The sequence below is a fragment of the Filicampus tigris genome, chromosome 7 (genome assembly GCF_054856515.1).
Source record: "Filicampus tigris isolate MCC_2025a chromosome 7, RoL_Ftig_1.0, whole genome shotgun sequence".
Taxonomy (NCBI): Eukaryota; Metazoa; Chordata; class Actinopteri; order Syngnathiformes; family Syngnathidae; genus Filicampus; species Filicampus tigris.
Genome location: NC_141223.1, coordinates 23,218,932 through 23,233,066, shown reverse-complemented (window position 1 = coordinate 23,233,066; position 14,135 = coordinate 23,218,932). Strand labels below are relative to the sequence as shown.

The following is a 14,135-nucleotide window of genomic DNA, read 5'->3' as shown; positions in this document are numbered from 1 at the left end:
CAAATAAAGATATAAAATAAATAAAACAGCATTATATACCTTTCAGTCCCACAAACCACAATGACATGTCCCAATATTGTGTTTATTTCACCGATCACACTGTGCCTGTTCATGTGGTCTTTTGGTGTTTTTTATTATTTTTTGTACTTATTTGCCTGCGTGAAATTATGTTCTCGAGGCCGATTGGCTGTCACCAACGAGAGATGGACTGGGCCCGCGTGGGTGGGCCTGAAATACTGATGAGAACTTAGTGACGGACTGACAATGCCCACCTCTTTATGAAACACACGATTGGCTGTGCATTTGATCATTCCTTTTGTTGTTAACAGCAAATTGAATTTAAGATAAGACGTAAGCGTGCTTGCAACATAGAGAAGTCTAAAACTATTGTTCAATTTATTTTATGACAAGATTTGGTGAAAAAAATGCTTATGATTGCGATTTCACTATCGATTTCCTGCTAAAATGAAACAAAATTAATTTAGCACGAAACATCATCATATCAATCAGTGTGAACGATTATCAGGAACACAACAAACAACACAACTAATTGCACTTGCTCTGGTTGAAAGCAGCAGTTATCCGGTACGCGTGCACGCACACACGCACACACTGATAGATGACGAGCTGACCTTGATAGCTGGACAAAGGCCACTTGTGAGCTGACAAGCAGCAGCAGAGTGCAGCTCAATGCATGTTTGCTGGTGTTCAAAAAGAACATTTCATAGTATGGTGGGTTCCAAGTGTTCAAAGACAGTTTAATTGTTATTGTTACCATTAGATTTGTTCCTTAGTGGTAAAGAAGCAGCAGTTTGGTACAGAAAGATAACTTGGGTGGATTTTTTTTTAACAAAAAGAGGGCCTATGCTTGTAAATATTTTCATTCATCCAGGTCATTTCATTCTCATGGCACTGAAACGACTAATGAAGTCACCGTCGGTGTTTTTCGAATTGAGTGGCAGACAATTGATGCATTCAGTGCAAAGAAGCCATTAGGAAAAGTGCTTTCTGCCCCAAAAAGCAAGAGGTCGCCACCCCCCGGCAAAGACAGGAAAAACTCACTCACACGCACACGCACCCCCACATACACATGCATTAATCCACAAAGTTTTCAGAGCGCCACAATAAATCTCACATGAGTGACGTGTGTACAGACTTTCTCAAGACGCTCGACCCGCCGCCCCACCTCCCCTTCGTCTACTTCACTGCCGACCTTCCACCTCTGACCCTGGGTGACCCCCACCACTGCACATCTTACGTGTGTTGAATACCCAGAATTCAACAGAGGAAAACAAACACACAACATTACAAAAACATGCTTGGGCTTGAGTTCCCCTCGAACACATGCACACAAACCAAATACTGTATGTTGCCACGTTGCTGAATACGTTGCTTAACGCGTGTTACCAAGTGGGTTACAAAGTGTTATCAAATAAGTGTGCTCCCAAGTGTTCTAAAGTGTGTTACCGGATGTGTTTTACATACAAAATGATATATATAAATGATTGGAGGTGGGGAACACCGAGTGCCCACTTCAAGATGCTGATGTGCTTACACTGTTTTGAGACTGCGTGTAGCATGTAAAGGGAATAAAAGGAGCCACTTTGATTGGCCATGATTAAAGTCGGCTGTGACCACGCCGACGGAGGCGCAGAAACCCCCCCACCCTCTTTCGTAGATCTGCTGGCCTGTGCGCATCAGCAAAATGTCAACATCGGGTCTAACGTACCTCCGTGCAGAGACATGCCAGGAGCTGTGCCGGATTTACGCCGGTCTTGAACACAGAGCCAATCATGGGTTTTTTCCATGTAGTAGCAAGCTGCACGACAACACCCTAGTACAACTGACGTGCGTGAGTACCCATAATTCAATGATGGGTAACAAACAAACATGTTGTCAAAAACAACATTTGGGCATGACTTACACTTAAACCACTAAAACGGGGCATAATGGCACAATGTGGAGACACATGCTTTCCATTAGACATCAACCATAAGCGTTTTGTACATACAGCACACTGCCAGACAAAAAAAAATGCTACATTTGTCATTTTAACGATCCAAAAGCTTGTTGGTCCAAGTTGGTAGACGGAAACACAAACAGAAGTCCGGTTGAAATGCTAGGCAGACCAGCCCATAGGCGATTACTATTTGTTCCAGCCAGACAAAAAGGTGGATAGACGGCAGAAGGTTACCCTGGCTGCAGGCGGAAAGTGATAAGCGGACCAGGAAATTTTTGTAAAATGCCCAGCTCTGCCTGTTTCATCTCCATTAGAGAAGACAAAGAAGTTAAAAGAGACTCTTTCAGAACATAGAAGAGGGTTTCAATTCAACTCAGCGGGATATTACTGTTACGCACACAAGTCACAGTCACGGTTTGATGTTGACAGCATGCAACCTAAAGTTAACATAACACACATATAAGACGGGTAACATACACACACAAACAATAATGAGTAACGACCTTATGATGGGAAAAGTTGAGCACTGCATTTCACAATGCATCCTGGAAACCAAAGAGTTTTTTCCACAAGAGCCGTTGACAGTTCGTGTGAAGTGCGTTAAGTTGTCGAGCCTTGGTCTAGATTACTATCACTACTTTATTTCTTCAAACTACATTCCATACAACAGTGGGGTCTTTCAAAAGGCCTAGACTTGTTTGTACCCTTCCAAGTAAACAAAAAGGTATAGGCATGGTCCCTTTGCAGGTTCGGACCATTTATGCACCTTTTCTAACTATAAACAATACTTATTTGCACCTAGGGGTTCAATTGCGAACCCCTGTTACATACATCACAAAAAGTTCTACTACTTTACAACAAAAATGGAGCACTACTGTACCCTTTTTTTTCTGACGGTGTACATACAACATGTAAGGGACATGAGTGTTCATCTGACCTTCCCCCAGCACAGAGCTGTTGTACAAATGTATCGGGATGAAAGTAACAAGCTCAAAAGGTTTTTTGATGGAATGGCGTGCATGTTCCTTTAAATGCTCCATTTTTCCTCCCTTGTTTCCAGCAAAACTCCCTCTGGGTCTCACTATGTGTGTTTCTCTGCCAAGCGCCACACAGGCAAACATGCACCCGCACTGTGCCTTCTTCACCCCTTCCTCCCATTCAGCCTCACCATTCATTCATTACTTCAACCATTTATTTTTCCAGGCCATTATTTGGACTCATCTTCGCCCTCCTCATCCATCCATGTGTCTATCATGCTCCAGTGTGAGTCACAGAGGCCGCCTACGATTCACAAGCAGACCCTCCTCGTCCTCCTCTTTAAAACTGAGGCTCCACAGAGAGCTCTGAGACATCGGGGAAAAATGTTGAAGCTTATTGATTTACAAGTGCCTTCGGTCACCTGAGGGCCATGTGAGTTTGGCACAGGGGCTCAACACACACAACTTGCTTGCTTGTTGAAGTTGCTGCCAACTTAAGGGTAACAAATGTGGCTTCTTTGTGTTATTATAAAATTATAACATTACAGTTAGGCAGACATAAACTTACATAACTTTGTGAATGCGATGCATGTGGTTGTTTTGGTCTCTGTAAGTGTTTATATTTGCAACTGAGCACTTCAACATTCCTAGGAAATCACAAAGTCACAACATGCGAACTGTTTTTAGAAAAGGACGGCTATTCGTGGCATTTTCCATTCATTTACAATGGGAAAACATGATTTGGGTGTTTTGAGTTAAGAGCATGGTCACAATCACATGAAATGTGTATCTCAAGGCACCACTGGGCGTACCCTGCCTCTTCTTGCCCAAAATCAGATGGGATAGAAGATAAGTGGCATAGAAAATAGATGTGTGTGCGTCTGCGTGCGTGTGCGTGTACATACACACACGAGCCTAACATGCATGTTTTTGGAATGTGGAAGGAAACAAGGAGTACCTGAAGAAAATCCAGACAAGCACAGGGAGAACATGCAAACTACAAATCAAGACTGGAGCCGAGATTCAAACCCCAATCTAGAACTGGGAGGCGGATGTGTTAACCACTTGTCCATTGTGCCAGGAAATATGAAATGTTCCTAAACATGAGGAGCTCCTCAGCACTTTCAATCTATACAAAAGTAGCTCACTGACGAAAAAAAGGTTGAACACCCCTGCTCTCAATGGCACCAGTAATTCTTGTTTCACCTGCTGAAGGCTACCAAAACATTGCCCATGTCAATAAACCAATAATCCCATTTTGACAGCAACGTGTATTAGGGCTGCACGATGTTGGAAAAAAATGACATTGCAATTTTTTGGGGGGTTGCGATATATATATAGCGATGTTAAAAATAGAATTTTCACCAGATGACTTGAATAGATTTGTTTGGGAATAATTTGGTTAACTCACCATAGCATCATTGTATTCATATAATATCGTTTAATCCAGAGTAAGGGGGTTCATCTGTGAATGATCATTGCTGTATATAAAAGGGATCACAGAGGTCATGTCTCTCTGTAACGTAATAGATTATTTAACATTGTATTTCACACTTCAATGTAAACAGCAGCAAAATGCTAAACATATTTTAAACAAACAAATAAAAAGAGCAGGTGCACTAGACCCTTGAGTCATTTAAAAAAAATAGAAGAAAACAAAAACCTCTAAAGCAGCAGCAGAGTTATGAACACATTTAAACTAAACTATAAAATATTAAAACTTAAAGAGCAGGTGCGTTAGTCCCCTGAGTTTTTCACAAAAATATAACAATAACTAAAACGGTCTGTAAAACATATTGCATCCGTGATTTGTCGGTGCTGTTTGGACTTCTTATCATAAGGAGTTATGCTGGCGAAGGCGTCTGTAATTGTTTTTTGAGTCGAAGTTTCACCTCGGGTCCCACTTCTTAGTTTGAAAAGCGTTGCCACATATTGTAAAAGTTCAATAAAAATATATTATGTTTATTGTTAAATATGAAATGCAATCGTATAGGCCTTCAAATCAATACAATTGAATTGTGCGTAGGCAGTGATTCTTTTGGCAAAACTTTTGAGGGAGCCCGCGAACCTGTTGCAACTCTTGCATCTTTAAAGTTTAGTATTTAATTAGTGATTCTTCTGCATACCACTAGAGGGAGCCCCGTAACAAGTTGACAAAATAGTTAAGAAACAACTATGAAGTTGAAAAAAATTAAAAAATTAGAACTCTGTAAATATGCGCAAAAGGTTCAGTAAATACCAACATGTGTAGGCATTTGTTTAGTTTTACATATTTTTATTTAGATTTTAGTATTCGACTTGTAAATGTAGCCTACTGTTGTTTTTTTAATTTAACCATCATTATAATTACTTTACGTATAATTATTTAAAACTGAACTACATTATTTTAAAGGGTTTTTACTATTTCAAATTTATTATAATTTTTGGTATAAATATATTTTTTAAATTTTCCCTGCTTGGGACTCAGCAGTCTCGTATGTGGAGCTCACGATCCAGATGTTTACCTGCCTCACCTCTCACAATCATCAAAAACTTTCTCCTCCTCATTTGAGGCCCAAAACCAACGCTAATTGACTTAACCAGCTCGTTTCTCTTTACGAGCTTCACTCTTTAAAAAAAAGGGGGGGGGGGGGGGGGTTGTTAACGGCACTTTTCTCTTTTCGCGTACCTCGCAGGCAGGCCACTTTCGCCGGTCCAGCGGCGACCACCAAGACGACCACCAGGAGCGAGACGAACCCACAAGAGCCGAGCGGTTCCCCCCGAAAAGTGGGCTCCTTTTTCAATTGCGTCATCGCCCTCTGAAGTCCCATCATCTCGTCATGTCGCACTTTTTCAAGTGGAAGAAAGTCGTCCGCGACTCGAACCAAGTCCACTTGTTGTCCACGCCAAATAAGGAGATTACAAAGTCAACAAAAATAAAATCCAAGTCAACTTTTGTCGACTTTCGAGAGCGACTGGTTGTGGAGCGCCGTTCCGTCACAGTGCGCGTACATTCCTCCACTCCCTCCTTCCTCCTTTCCACTCCTCCTCCTCCTTCACCTCTTCCTCCTCCTCTTTCGAGCAGGACTCAAATTCCACAAGTCAGCTTCTTTGCACCCTCCTCCTCCTCCTCCGTCTTCTTTTTCTTCGGAGGATGCCCGAGCTCCCGCAGGCTGTTGATTGTCTACACACACAATCGGCTGTTTAATTGCACCACGGAGGTTCCACTGAACAGAACCACCGAGTGGGTAAACTTGGATCTACTGTAGCGCCGACCACGCGGCGACAACATCACAAAGAATCCAAGTTCGCGTAAAACATTTAACGTCCCTTTTCGCACATTTAAAAAGAGAAACTGACAGATGATCAAGGACACCCTGAAGCGGTTCATACTTCTTTTTATCTTGTGTACCCTTCCAACCTTTTTGTCATATCCTAAGTACATCCTCATTCGTGATTCTCCAAAAGTAGAACGTAATACAACTGATAATTACAAGAAAATCATTTTATTTGATCTCCTAATTGGAACATTTAATGTCTTCTTTTTAACTCAAATTAAACGCTAAATAAATGTTTTGCCTTGAAAACAATATGAATAAAACCCAATTCCAATGAAGTTGGGCCGAAATGTAAATAAAAACAGAATACAATGATTTGCAAATCTGTTTTGTGCTACAGTTAAATACACTACAAAGACAAAGACTTGCAACACTTTCCATAAAGGCTGGGACATGCTCAAAAAACGCTTATCCACAGGTGAACAGGTTAATTGGAAACAGGTGAGTGTAATGATTAGCTACAAAAGGAGCATTCCCGAAAGGATCAGTATTTCACTAGCAAGGATAGATAGGGTGAGGTTCACCACTTAGTGAACAACTGTGTGAAGAAACAGTCCAGCAGTTAAAGTGGAAGTCAACCAAAACACATTTTTTTCGAGGATATGTTCCCAGCAGGCCCACTAGTTGAAACACGGCAATTTGATTAATTATGAGTTTGTGGAATATAAGTTAAGCAGGGAAATGCACTCGTTTTTAGCCATCTCCGGGGGCGGCCATTTTGTGTTCTGTCGACTGAAAATGACAACACAACTGCTCACAACGACCAATCACGGCTGACCTGCTTGCAAACGCTTGCATAGAACATATTCTTGAAAAAAATATGTTTGCGTTGACTTCCCCTTTAAACAACAACGTTTCTCAATATACTGTACAATTACAAGGAATTTAGGGGGTTCATCATCTATGGTCAATAACATCATCAAAAGATTCAGAGAATGTACAGAAATCACTGCACATGAACAGCAAGACTCAAAACCAACCTACAATGCCGTGACTTTTGAGCCCTCGAGTTCCACAGCATTGTGTAAAGGATCTTGCCACATAGGCTCAGGAACACTTCAGATAACCATTGTCAGTAAATACTGTTCGTCGATACAAATGCAATTTAAAACTCTATATGATAATTAACAACACCCAGAAATGTCTGCGGCTTCTGTGGGCCTGAGCTCATTTAAGATGGGCTGACTCAAAGTTGAAAGTGTGCTGTGGTCTGACGAGTCCATACTTCAAATTGCTTTGGGAAAATCACGGATGTTGTGTCGACCATCTGCATTGTTATCAGTACAAAGTTCAAAAGCTAGCATCTGTGATGGTATGGGGTGTGTTAGCAACCATGGCATGGGTAACTTGCACATCTGTGAAGTCAACCATTATTGCCCAAAGATACAAACAGATGCTGGAGCAACATATGCTGTCATACAAGCAACCCCAAGCCACATTCTGCATGTTACCACAGCGTGGCTTCATAGTCAAAAAATGTAATATGAGACTTGCCTGCCAACAGTCCAGGCTTGTTTTCCATTGGAAATGTGTGGCACATTAGAAGTGAAAAATATGGCAAGAACCACCACACACTGTACAGCAACTGAAGTTGTACATCAAGCAAGAATGGGAAATAATTCCACCTACAAAGCTTCAACAATTCAACTGAATATACTTGTAGGTTGAAAAGTCTTTACAAATCATCGTACTCTGTTTTATTTACAACAAAATCCCAACTTAAATGGAATTGGGGTTTGTGCTGGCATTTCTTCAAATAAGTCCACTTTAAACAGACATCTAAATGTTAAATATCAGTAACAAAAACAATCAACAAGAATAATATTTCCACTCACTAGAGCAGTTACCTTTCCTTTAATGAGTCATCTAAGCTTTGATGAGACATTTGCTGTTTGCTTGCCTTTCATGAGCTTTGTAGTTCCATTTTCAGCTAGCAGTTAGCCACTAAATCCATCACATGCTCCTGCAGCCTTTAAGGGAGGGTGCTGTGCCTTTCACCCACAGGAAATGGATTCTTCACCCTATCCAGTCTGTGACTTTTCTTCAATGTCCTAAAAATGTTGGCTGAAATCAGTGCAGACTTTGGACACATGCGCTTGTAAAAGCTTGACCATTGGACCACTGACAACATCAGTAGTGGCAAAAAGGGCATCAAGTAGGAAACATCTGTGTGAGTCTACGTTTACTGAACCAATAATAATAATAATAGATAACAACCAACCATGACTCACCTGTTTTCTGAAGCTAAGCCATGATTGGTCGTTACCTGAGCCCTGAGCAACTGTGATGTCATTTTCAGTTGACAGCAAGTGGTAAAATGGCCAAAAATGGGTGGCTTTTACTGCTAAAAGTAGAAGTCAACCCAAACAAGAATATTTTCCCAGCAGGCCCATTAGTTGAAACACGGCATTCTGATTAATTTTGCGTTTGTGGAATATAAATCAAGCAGCAAAATGCACTTGTTTTTAGCCATCTCTGTAGGCGGCCATTTTGTGTTCTATCGACTGAACATGACATCACAACTGCTCACAATGACCAATCACGGCTGACCTGTTTTCTGAATCTGAGCCGTGATTGGTCGTTGTGAGCAGTGATGTGATGCGTTGACTTTCACTTTAAGTGATATTCCACAAATATAATTTTAATCAGAATGCCATGTTTCAACTAGTGAGCCTGCATAGAACAAATTCTTGTGAAGAATATTATGGGGTTGAGTTCCATTTAAAAAAAAACAAACAAACAAAAAATCCTACTAACTCCTCCCTCAAAGTTGTGTTGCACTTGACCATGCACAGATCACATGACTTTCATCAATAATTGCTATGTTGTGTCTCTCGTTTGTGTGTCTCAACCTCCAACCAACCCCCATCCCTCCTCGTTCCCACGCTGGGGGCCTGCAGGTTGGGCCCTTTAAGAATGGCCCCGGGGCCCTTTAAAAGAGCCCCATTGTATACAGACTGGCCTTTTCAATAGGCGCTCCAGCACTGTTCCCAGATAGGAGCAGAAAAGGAGGGAGAAGCGAGGAGGGTGAGGGACAAGAAAAAGGGGTGTTTTGAGACTTCCATGGCTTTTGGGGATGTGTGTGGGTGGGGGGGCATGGGGCATTCCTGATTGCAAGGTTTACAGGGGATTTGGTGGCGAGGCTAAAGTGGATTATGAGGTTTGAAAGCACATTGTTGCAGCAGTCAGGTTATCAGGCCTGGACAGCAAAAACACACAGGAAACTTTGGGCACACAATGAAATCGAACCTCTATTTGCAGTCAAACTCCCTGCCAGCCACTCCACAACAAAGCCCCGAAACCTGCTTACACGTCACAGGTCCGCTTAACAATTCAGAGACTCTTGTGCCCCCTAATGGTGACTAATGTTTTGACCATTAGTTACCGCTATTCTGCCAATAATACTGACTGCAAAAAGCAATGAACATTTGATCAAATTTGAATTTATTATTCATTTTAGATGCATTATGCATTATGTTTTTATTTTCTATGTAGTTTTTCTTTACTTTTACACATTTCCTTATTTTGTATACAATATGTACCTATTTTTGCATTTTAGTTATTGTATTGTATTTAGTTTGTCCATTATTGAATCATTTATATGAAGGGGGTGCCCATTTGAAAGGAGGTGTTAACTTGTATAAACATGTTACTTATGGTTTATTAATTATGTGTTGTGGCTTGATTTCGATTCACAGATAAAGATGACCATATGTTGTTATATTTTAAGGGATACGTTTTCTGGGGGTCGTTTGTTTTTTTTCTTCAATACTTTTGTCTGTGTAACGTGAGCCCCGAATGTGTGGCTAGCGTAGAAACATCTGTTTGGTTTTATGCCGTACATGTGTTCAGTTCAGCTAGCAAGAACAGTGATGAGTAATGGCTACTGGCTTTAAAAAAAAAAAAAGAAGAGAAAAAAATATGGAGAGTGCTTCTGTTTTTCATTATTCACACACAAAAACAGAAGATCGTCTCCATATATTACTTTTGCAAGCAGTGACAAGAAGAAAATTTGCACATTTGCACTTGGCAGCAGAGGCACATGCTGCATGAGATTTTTCTGGATTTTGACATAATGAAAGCGTATTTCAAATATTTCGATATTTGTAATTAACAGTGGCGAGCCTTTAGAGAGCACTTAACTGATTTAATCCATCTTAAAACCACCACAATCACGTCAAAGTTATTCAGCATTATTATCAGAGATGGGCACTTTACCCCTTGTCCTCCGTCCGCGACCTGGGTACCCTTCCGTTGTCATCCCTCCATCCTTGTTCATAAAAATAATCGCCCTCCGACCCCGACCGTCCTCGTCCTTGTCAGCAAATCTGTCCTTCTCGTCAGTACTTCCGTCCTTACATTGCGTCGTTTCAATAAAAATAATTATTGCAAAATAACGGAATGTTCTTTTAGGAGGAGAACGAACACATCCGGGTCATAGGAGTGTACGACGGAGCTGGCGTGACCCGTCAGCTTTGGATAGATTTTCACATGACCCTTAAAGTGATGGTTAGGCCGGGATGGCCAGGCCGGGATGGCCATGTTTTCACTAACAAGTTTATTTCATATATTTTTTGATATGGAAAATGAAAAGATTTGTCATTTTCTATTCTATCAATAAATTTGGGAGAAATGAAGAAATACGTGACTCCATGAATAACACCTCTTGTTAATGAGGCCGCGCCCCCTACCGTTCTATCCATGTTTGGTCGGAGTCACTGGAGGGACCGATTAAAACTCTCCATTGGAAATCATTGTACTTTCATTGCTTATAACGTCCAAAAACAGTGATCAATTGGCACCAAAATTTATTTGGACATCCCTACCAGTGTTGGGGGTAATGCGTTACAAATGTAATGCAGTATAGTAATACATTACATTTAGGCAGTCACGACAAAATATAACATGTTACTCAAATTTTTTTGGTAATATTATTATAGTTCCTGAGATTGGTACCGCGTTACAAATTTCAAGTCCACAACACATATATTGACATCATTTAGCAAGTAGGGCAGTTCATTGTATCACTTAGATTGTAAGCTATTACTTAAAGCAACACTCAAATACAATATTTCTTGTTGGAGCTATTACTTCAATCAATACCCAAATACAAAGTTTCTTGTTACACTTTAAGCATCACGCAACAAAGTAGGGGTGGGCGAATCGATCCAAATATCGATTTTATCGATACTAAGCAAGTACTTGGATCGGACCAATATTATTGTCCTGGGATCGATATTCGCTCATCCACCAATTTCCTTAAAGCCATTTGCACTTTCTGACTTTATTTTCAAAATATTGTACAATGGAAGGTATTGTAATTGTCAACTTGACATTGTATTTTCGTTACATTGCTGTTTTTTTTGGTTTGACTCTCTTGACTTTTGTATTTTAATTTTTTAGTTAAAGTTTGCATTGTAATTATTTAAGAAAAAACAAAACACACACGCATATATATATATATATATATATATATATATATATATATATATATATATATATATATATATATATATATATATATATATATGAAACATAATATACAAACTCAAGGGGGATTATAACATTTCCAAGCAAAAAGTATCGATTCCGATACTACCCGGTATTTACTTGGTATCGGATCGATAGCAAAATTCCCAGTATCGCCCACCTAATATATATGTGTGTGTATATACATATATATATATAATAAATATAAATATAATAAATAATAAATATATAAAAATAAATCATGAGGATTTATTTTTACAATAATACATTACATATGAACAGTGTGTTGAATGTGTACTGTATACCGGTATCCATCTTGTGTCTTTTTTATCTTTCCATTCCAACAACAATTTACAGAAAAATATGGCATATTTTGGAGATAGTTAATTGCAATTAATTACGATTAATTTGTCAAGCTGTGATTAACTCGTTTAAAATGTTTAATCCTTTGACTGCCTCGAATTACAATTAATTTTTATTTAGAATTTTTTTTTAAAAAGCTGTGATTAACTCGATTAAAATTTTTTATCGTTTGACAGCGATCGAATTGCAGTTAGTTAAATTTTGTTCACGAGCTCTGATTAATTCTATTAAACTTGACGCTCATCATTTGACGTTCCGAATTACAATTAATTATGATTAATTTTTATTTTTGAGGTGCTGCGATTAACTCGATTAAGTTTCTTTTTAATCGCTTGGCGGTGTTCGAATTGCAATCAATTACGATTTGTTCCATCCATCCATCCATTATCTGTACCGCTTATCCTCGCAAGGGTTGCGGGGCGTGCTGGAGCCTATCCCAGCTGTCTTTGGGCACTAGGCGGGGGACACCCTGAATTGGTTGCCAGCCAATCGCAGGGCACACAGAGACAAACATCCGCACTCACAATCACACCTAGGGGCAATTTAGAGTGTCCAATCAACTTACCATGCATGTTTTTGGAATGTGGGAGGAAACCGGAGTACCCGGAGAAAACCCACGCAGGCACGGGGAGAACATGCAAACTCCACACAGGGAGGCCGGAGCCGGGATCGAACCCACGACCTCTGAACTGTGAGCCGAACGTGCTAACCAGTCAACCACCGTGCCGCCCACGATTTGTTTTCAAATCTAATTAATTCATTTTTAGCTTATTGGTGCACCGGTCTCCATATGTATACAGGTTTTTAAATCATGCAATATAATCAGAATCAGAATCATTTATTAATGGCCACACAACAAAGTTGGTGGAATTTGTTTTCAGTACAGCAGTAAGGCTCACATTTCTCCTGTGTCAGTCCCAGCATCAACAAAAAAACATAGAGAATCGTCACATTCATTTTAGTGTACAGGTTACGTCAAGATGATGATAGATTTAAGGTCCTTATGGCTGTTGGGAAAAAACTGTTCTTGAATCTAACAGTCTTTGTTGTGGTGGACCTGTAGCGTCTCCCTGAGGGCATCTGTGTGAACAGGTGGTGAGCGGGGTGTGTGGGATCTGAAATGATTCTTACTGCTCGCTGTGTGATGCGTCTTCGGTACAGAGTGTCTATGGATGGGAGTGTGTGTGACCAATCATTTTGGAGGATTTGTTGATGATGCGTTGAAGTTTAGACCGAGAGTGTCCAAATGACCATACCAGACTATTATTGCTGAGGTGAGGATATTTTCAATTATGGCTGTGTAGAACTGAAGGAGGAGATCTTGCCGAATGTGGAATTTCTTAAGTTGTGTGAGGAAAAACAGTCTCTTGTTGGCCTTTTTATATGTTTCCTCAGAATGCTGTTTCAATTTCAGTGAGTTAGTGAAAGAAAGTGAGTTTGAGAAATTTGAAAGACTCTGTGGTGTTTATTGTGTCTGAGCTGATGGATATGTGTGTTTTAGGTGTAGGTGAGCGTGAGAAGTCGATAATTACCGTAATTCTTTTGTTTTTGATGGATTGAGCTGAAGGTTGTTGTTCCGACACCAAGTGACTGCTTGTTCCACCTGCTCCCGGTAATGTTTTTCGTTATTGTTGGTGATGAGTCCAATTATTGTGGTATCATATGCATATTTGAGGATTAAGACTGAACTTTGTGATGATGTGAGTGTATATATATATATATAGTACAACAACTGTTTCAGAACTAAAGTCACGAGAGTTAAACCAAAAAAAAACAGTGAGTACGAATCAAAATTGTGAGGATTTGACTTCTTTTCTTGTGAGTACGAATAAAAACTGTGAGTGCCATTGTTTTGTGAATACAGTAAATATTCCCACCTACGGACCTCTGTCAAACGGAAATCGCCTCACCCGGAAAAACAACGTATGCATTACATTTTCTACTTTTATATTACATTAACGATTGATTCCTGACAACGGGAGTTCCGGTATCCGAAACCCGGAACCAATAGCGAAGCCCGCAGTAGCG

At 40.1% G+C, this 14,135-nt stretch overlaps 1 protein-coding gene across 1 annotated transcript in view; it reads right to left on the bottom strand.

Moving 5' to 3' along the window:
* Positions 1 to 6,392, bottom strand: part of LOC147145204 (tyrosine-protein kinase receptor UFO-like) — a 35,633-nt gene extending 29,241 nt beyond the window's left edge. The window contains exon 1 of the mRNA XM_086036113.1: positions 5,606 to 6,392. Coding sequence (XP_085892239.1) covers positions 5,606 to 5,750 — 145 coding nt within the window. The 5' untranslated portion in view covers positions 5,751 to 6,392. The remainder of the gene's footprint in view (positions 1 to 5,605) is intronic.
* Positions 6,393 to 14,135: the final 7,743 nt, after the last annotated feature.